The sequence below is a fragment of the Nicotiana tabacum genome, chromosome 15 (genome assembly GCF_000715075.1).
Source record: "Nicotiana tabacum cultivar K326 chromosome 15, ASM71507v2, whole genome shotgun sequence".
Lineage (NCBI taxonomy): Eukaryota > Viridiplantae > Streptophyta > Magnoliopsida > Solanales > Solanaceae > Nicotiana > Nicotiana tabacum.
This window is the reverse complement of record NC_134094.1, coordinates 95,842,435-95,849,821: the sequence shown is the minus strand read 5'-3', so window position 1 is coordinate 95,849,821 and position 7,387 is coordinate 95,842,435. Positions and strand designations below refer to the sequence as shown.

General features: G+C 39.9%; 1 protein-coding gene across 3 annotated transcripts; it reads right to left on the bottom strand.

The window, feature by feature from the left end:
* Window positions 1-873: 873 nt before the first annotated feature.
* On the bottom strand, window positions 874-5,517 carry LOC107830737 (gibberellin-regulated protein 1-like). Of its 3 annotated transcripts, none has more exons than XR_012699366.1 (5): window positions 5,223-5,517; window positions 5,009-5,051; window positions 2,046-4,681; window positions 955-1,116; window positions 874-888 (listed from the first exon to the last, which is right to left on the bottom strand). XR_012699366.1 is itself a non-coding variant. In XM_016658421.2 (3 exons), the coding sequence occupies exons 1-3, from the start codon at window positions 5,307-5,309 to the stop codon at window positions 4,500-4,502; spliced, it is 312 nt and encodes a 103-aa protein (XP_016513907.1). In that variant the 5' UTR covers window positions 5,310-5,385; the 3' UTR covers window positions 4,292-4,499. The 3 variants fall into 3 exon arrangements, 1 of the variants encoding a protein (XP_016513907.1); XR_012699367.1 differs by lacking the exon at window positions 874-888 and having other exon boundaries at window positions 1,102-1,116; window positions 2,046-2,174; window positions 2,258-4,681; window positions 5,223-5,515; XM_016658421.2 differs by lacking the exons at window positions 874-888; window positions 955-1,116 and having other exon boundaries at window positions 4,292-4,681; window positions 5,223-5,385.
* Between the last annotated feature and the right edge of the window lie 1,870 nt (window positions 5,518-7,387).

Genomic DNA, 7,387 nt, shown 5'->3' with positions numbered 1-7,387 from the left:
AAATAAGCCTTTGAAAATGTTAAAACTTTGGACAACCGGTCCTAAAGGCTACCCTCGGTAAAATCCCTAACTTAAGAAAGGAAACAAAGGCAAGATTTGTTCGAACCCTCGAACACAACCTTACTGTTTCGTGCTAAGGCATTTTCAACCTTTGTAAATACAAATAAAGCAAAGAAAAATTACGAGATCCAAAAGGGCAAGAAAATCCATATATTTATACACAATAATTTTTTACAAAGGCCAAATTGGTCTAAATTTACAACGGCCAAAAAACGGCCTTAGAAAAAATGCAAAAGGAAAACAAGAAACCTAATGTCCTAAGTGGCTTCGTCTTCATCGGAGGTTGCATCACCATCCTCAAGATTTTCTCCGTCTTCGGATTCACTTGAGCTGCTCTCGGAGTCTTCCTCAGGAAGGCTAGCCTTCGGGCCCTGGCTTCCTCCGCTTTGGCATTTTCAATTTCGGCCACAATATCGAAGCCCTGGACACTGACCCCTTCGAGAGCTTCCCTCCGAGCCATCATTTCGCATGTTCAACCATGCCCTTGGCCTTGGCCTGGTTGACCTCGACATCGACCCTAAACTGGGCCATTTTAGCATCAGCTCTTTTGTTAGTCTCGGTCATCTCGTATTTGGCCACTTCGAGTTCACCGGCCAAGCTTGCCTTATCAGAAACGGCCAAATCCAACCGATGCTGAAGTTCCTTGATCTGCATCGAGACCTTCTCTTTCGTAGCTCAGAGCTGGGTCTCGACCGACTCCAGTTGAGCTTGGACGATCTCCTTTTTCGAGACTAGAATGTCCATGTTCTTTTTAAACTCTTCCGCCTCGGCCTGTATCATATCTACCTGCGTTTGGAGTCGTCCGATTTGTTCAAACCTCTGTCGGGCCTGCAAAATTTGATCATTAGTAGTTATCTTCAATTCATCTTCACTATCGTGAAGTACTCGAAATACCTGCTCGGCCATCTCGGCATGCTCATCCCGATTCGTTGCCAAATCTGCCCGAAGTTTCTCACTAAGGAGTTTGTAGGTGTCACTCTTCTCATTGAGGTTCCGAACCTCGGCCTCATGCTCCTCCCGAATTCCAAGGAAAGCCTCGTGATGCAACACCAAAGCCTGCAAACAAGGAAGAAGATGTTAGAATTATCTACAACCCTAAGTGTAGAAGAAACAGTAGAGATACCCTCGAGGTTACCCGATTCAGAGCATGTTGGACCTCGTTAAAAAGGAAAGCGGCTCCTACCGCCTTCATCACGGCTTGATCCTCTTCGGTCACCAAGGACCGAAGGTAACTAGCAATCCCCACTGGGGGAGAGAAAACTCGGGCATCCTCCAAGACGGAGAGCACTATTTTCCACCTACGACCGGGATTAGCACTGGGGACCGGGAATCGGTCTGCCAGTTTTGGGATCGATGAAGACTCGCTTGTGCCCGACCATGATGCTTTCTTTGGTACCGTTAACCCAATGAACCCGATAATATCCTCTGAGTCAGTGGACTCGAGCTCATCCAGAAAACCATGGATATCAGTCGACCCCTGAATACCCTCGAAAGATCGACTTTCCAACATGTTAGCCTCACGGATCATAGCATCCGAAATCTAAGGGGATCCAGTAATGTCAATTATCCCGAGCTCGTCCCTCGAGATATCTTTTGCTGCCCGAGAAGTCCTGCCCCCTGTCTCTCCTTCGACCATCTCAGCTCGGGACGGAATGGCCTCGGCTTTTCCTTGTTCAGGAATTATGGCCAGAGCTCCCTTATCAACCTCCGCCGATTCAGAGGAATGTTGTATCACAACATTGCCCGCACATAGGCTAATTCCTCTTCTCCTTCTTCGGGCTTCTCCCTTAATCGGCGGATCGAGTCCGGAGGCTTAATACCGGAGCCCCCCTTAGGCTTGCGAGATTTCTTCGTCGATTTTTTCTTTTCCAAGACCGGGGAACTCGGAGCTTCTTTTTATTTCTCTTTGACCTGCTTCGGAGTAGGGACCTCTTCGTCAGCAGAGAAAAAGATCAAACGATAAACAATTTAAGAAAGAGACTTACCATGACTACGGGCCTCCCATCAACCCTTCGATAGTTCCATCCAAGCACGCTCAGAGTACGATCTCTATAGCACCAGACCTTCAACCCATTATTTAAGTTCCGAAATCGGTTCTGGCATCCGGGACACAGCTGTAACAAGCATAGAAAAAGTGGATCAATAAAATGAAAAGCAGAACCACAAAATTAAACGTTCGAAGGGGAATAATACTCACGATTCATGTTCTATTTGTTAGGAAACGGCATGTCATCAGCAGGGATCAGGTCCGAAGTTCTAACTCGAACGAATCGGCCCATCCAATCTTGGTTACGAGTCTCGTATATGCTCGAGAATGGTGCTTTGGTGGCTCGGCAAACAAGTTTGATTAGCCCTCCTCGATAGAGTCGGGGACTGTAAAGGCGCATGAGGCGATCGAGGGTGAAAAGACACCACTCGACTTTGCTCGAAAAGAATCGGAGGAGAATCACTATTCTCCAAACAGAAGGGTGGATCTGGCCGAGGGTCACGTCATGTCTCTTGCAAAAGGCGACGATGATAGGGTCTAAGGGACCCAACGTGAAGAGATAAGTATAAACACTTAAGAACCCCTCCACATGGGTAGTAATTGATTCTTCAGGCGATGGGACTACCACGTGCTTTTCGCCCTAGTTGCATTCTTTTTTTACTTTGTTGAGAATTTTCTCATTGATTATGTACTAGTACCTCGAGATCGGCTCACATCGGCCCGGTACCGAAGAGGGTTTTTCAACCTTAAAGTCGATGACGGTTGAGCACCTTACTAGAACGAATTTCTTAGGGTGAGGCTCCGCCGCATCCCCGCCACCGGCAGGTCGTGATGAAGAAGCGACCTCTTTTTGCGGCACTGTTTTGGAGGTTTTCGCCATTGATGATCAAAGGAAAAGAGAATTAGGGTTGTATGTGGTGTGAGAATTGTGAAGCAAAAAGATTTTTTTTGAAGAAGATGCAAGAGTAGATAAGAAGTTTTGGGTGAAAAGTTTTGAATGAATATGAAGGTTTGAATACTTATAGCCTGGTAATGACGGTTCAAAACTGGTAGTGGCCGACCAACGACTGACAGGCATTTAATGCCTTGGTAACTAAACTGACGGGACGTTTATCACATATGTCATAATCGGGCTCTTCACTGACGTCTTCACCCACCGAGTCAGAGTTCGGAAATTCATATCGTTTCTCGTCATCATCTTTCCGAGAAACGAGGGGACTATATGTATACGGTCAAAACCGAGTTTACCTTTCGTATGAATAATCGAGATTGGAACATGATAGACCAAGGTTCAACTCCGTGTAATATCAAGTCATGATGCGAAGTTAGGTTACCGAGCTCGAGACCCAGAGGTCGAGCAAAATAGAGACCGATCAAGATCGAGATCGGCTAAGACCAAGGTCGAGTAAAATAGAGACTGGTCAAGATCGGGATCGGCTAAAGATCAAGGTCGAGCAAAAAAAGAGACCGGTCAAGATCAAGATCAGCCAAGATCGAGATCGGGCTAAATAGAGACCGATCGAGGCCTCGATCGACCTCGATCGAGGAAAGCTTATCGAGCCAAAAAATAGAAAGCCGAAATATCCGCAATTGGGGGAGAATCTCGACGGAAATCACGACGCATATCAATGAGAGGTCAATTAATTAATCTATCATGAGATTTCTTGTTGTATTTAAAAATTATATTAAGAATATGACCTCCCCACTATATAAAGGGGGGTCTGATTATTTGTAAGGGAGATTCATAGAACATAAGGCAATATACTATCTTTTTTCTGGTTTTGATATTGAGTCATATTGTTCCCCTATCAGTTACTCTGCGATCAGTTTGAGGGTGATAAAACTTGAAGGCTTAGGCTAATTAATTCATTTAGTTAGTATTCATTTCTTCTACAGTCTATTTCGATATTCATTTATATATTTTCTCAATTTATACCGAATTATACTACATATCCTTAAAACCGCGTATAAATTCAATTAATTATCCATTTTTCGGATAAACAATCCGTTTTTCGGGTAACAAAATAGTTAACTGAGTGAATACGAGGGAAAAAAAGGACAATCATGATGCTCCGAAACAATTTTCACAGATTGGTGTTATGTCAAAATCACTAGTCAATCAGCAGAAGGGGATATGCAATCGATTACCTTATACAAGCTAAGTAATCATCACGTACTTATTTATATCACAAAGTAGTACTCCTAGTAAGGATTCAGGTAGCATCTTACGACAAACAACGTACGTCCAAAAAGCTTCTCATCTTATAAGCTACCTTTAATGCTACAGAGCTACATATACAACGATACGTGCATAAACATAGACAAAATTACACGAGTGATCAACATAGCAAGCATATTTAGACAGGAAAATATTTGTAAATGCAAAGTCTAATATTTATACATATTTGTTAAAGTCATATTTATACATATTTGTTAAAGTCCTTATATATATTCAGGGGCACTTGCGCTTGCCACCATGGGTTGTCATGGCAAAGTAGCAGGGGCACAGCTCTTGGTTACCAGAAGTGCCAGGTGGCACACAGTTACAACGGCCACAGCAAGTGCCACATGCTCTCTTGCATATTTTCTGCCTCGACGCCAGACGGCATCTTGCCTCACAGGCTGCTCCACAATCTGCAAATTTTGTTAAGTGATCTCAAGTGGACAAAAGGAACATTTGAATGTGAATTTAGGGCAAGTCTCGAACTACGCATATACATGTAAAAAGAATAATACAATCACACTCAGAACTCATAACGATACAGTTTCGAAAAAAATATCAACTATACATATAATTCTCATTTTTCACAATCTGAAAATTGAATGAAGGGTTAGCAAAATCTTATAGTTACACATGTTTTCAGCTGATATACAGATTAAAGTTGATGTTTAATAGGAGTACTAATAACTCGGGGGGAGGGGCAGGGGAGAAAGAAAGAAAGAAGTAGCTTATATGTATACCTAATTTTGGGGTGTAGAAACTCTCTGTTGCATCCGTGTTCACCTGAATGATCAAATTCATGAGCAGATGTTAGTAACCATACAGAATTTCTATCTTCTTTAAAGTATGCAAAAAAGAAAAGAAAAGAAAAGAAAAGAAAAGAAAATAAAAAAGCTAACGTAGTATCAATTCATAAATAAATTTCAACAATCATAAGCTAATTAAAGATTATACCACTAATTGGTTGTCAGCTTCCACAAGATGAAGAACTAGTAGAGAGAAAAACACCATAGCAACAAGAATCAGTTTGGAGATAGCCATGGCTAATAGCTCTCGAAGTCCTTGCTAGTTAGTTAGCTGAAGTAACCTTTGCACTATAGTTCAAACTTAAAAACCATTCACTTCTATTATATAGATAGAGACTGAAAAGAGAGAAAAAGTGAGTAACAGCTGTAAACAGCTAGAAAAATTAAAAATTCTTTTGTTATTCCTTTCTTTGACGTGGCAATAACCTAAATAGTGGCATTAGCGGAGATGGGGGAAAGAATATGCATTTGCCTTGATCTTATATATAGGAGTAAAATAATTCTTTGCATACCAGAAAGTTCCAATTGTTATAAACAAGTAATCTTAAGATCAACTTTATCTTGATTAAAAGATTAATGTTTACATATTCTTTGATTATTTTTGAAAAAATTACCATAATCTATCGGCTGTGCCTTTATTATTCCACAATATAATATCAATATTCTACCAAGGGAAACTAGGGGCTGTCTCAGAATGAACCAAACACAAGAACTAGACAAATCAAAGCTAATGCACTGCACACCTTTGGTAAAAAGGAGTCCTCTACTAGGTTAATGTCAAGCACTCTAGGCACAGTTCTATTTAAAAGCCAACAATAAATTCCTTTTGCTCCTTAGAATTTTTCTAGCCTTCGATAGTTAATGACTAAATATATACTTTCTTCGTTCATTTTTAATTGACTACATTTGATTATGCACTTTCTTTAAGAAAAAATAAATAAAGTATGTATTTTACTATTTTACTCATAATAATGATAACATTTTCAAAAATCTTGGGAAATAATTTGGGAAATGAGTAGTTAATGATAAGGGTAAATTAATTTTTTTTAATCTTTCTCTTAATTTAGTATACTGGACAAGTAAAAATAAAAATATATTTTTAATATAATGAACAAGTAAAAGTAAATGGAGTGAGTAGTTCTATAAACTAATGGTTTGGTTCGACTTGAAAAATGAAAAAAATTATATGAGTTGCTCCTATATGTTTCGTCACCATTGTGAAAAATGAAGTTAGGTTCGATTATGTCTTTTGCAAAGTTATCTTAATTAGTATAAAGAGTAAACTTTCTCTTTACTAATGAGTAAGTAAGGTGCTATAATTCTTCCTTTATGTCTTACATTTTAAATATAGTACAGGTAGGTTTTCCAGATAAACAAAACCTTGTTCCAAAAGATTATTTTTTTGGCTATTACTTCTTTGGCCTTAAGTTATGTACACCTATATTGTGAGAAATTTAAAGTATCTTTTTTATCTTAATCTCACCCACCGATGCTTGGATATGTTTGTATACATATCACAAAAGAAAGGAGGACATATATAGGCCAGGCCGGACCTCTTCATACACGATTAAGCCAAAATTTTATACTATTATCTGTTTACCCGAAAAACGGATAGAGTTGAATTTGTACGTAGTTCTAAGGATACGTGGTATAACTTAACACAAATCGTAAGGATAAATAGAAATTATCAAATATGGATTGTAAAGAATGAAAAATACACAAGGTTGGAAAGAAGATGATTTAAGGACTAAGCAAGATGAATCAATCTATTAAGCCAAAAAGAATAATCCTTCAATATAAGAGTGTATGGTATTTTAGTTACCATGTAAGCCAAAAAACTGCCCTTTACAGAAATGTAGCCATCCTCTTTATAGTGGAGGATCCTACTTTAGATATAATTAAAAATACATAGTGGGGAACCCATGATGAATCAGCTTTTCCCTAATTTCCGCCGAGATTCTCTTCCTTAGTGCGGTTGCAGCGGCTCTTGTCTATGAGCTCGAGCTTGATCGGACTCGGTGCTGATCAGTATTATTTTTAGAGCTCGATGCAGGACTTGAGCTCGATGCCGACTCGGGATCTGATAATGACTCGTACTCGGTATCGGTTGGCCTTTGCCCTTAAGCTCGATTCTATAATATTTCATCATTGTTCGATTTGGACCCGAGCTCGATAATGACTTTGAACTCGGTGTTTGACCTATACCTGAAATCTGAAGCTCGTTCGTACCATCTTCGGAATCCATCTCGATATTACGAAGTCTTCCTTTGGTCCATTATGATCCCATCACGATCAATCGTACGAAGGCCGAAA

Bases quoted from the DNA above. Each gene is read 5' to 3' on its own strand.
- LOC107830737 (XM_016658421.2), bottom strand. From the start codon at position 5,309: ATGGCTATCTCCAAACTGATTCTTGTTGCTATGGTGTTTTTCTCTCTA. The intron at 5,052-5,222 runs GTATAATCTTTA...TTGATCATTCAG, and splicing joins AAGCTGACAACCAATTAGTG to GTGAACACGGATGCAACAGA. The intron at 4,682-5,008 runs GTATACATATAA...CAAAATTTGCAG, and splicing joins TTTCTACACCCCAAAATTAG to ATTGTGGAGCAGCCTGTGAG.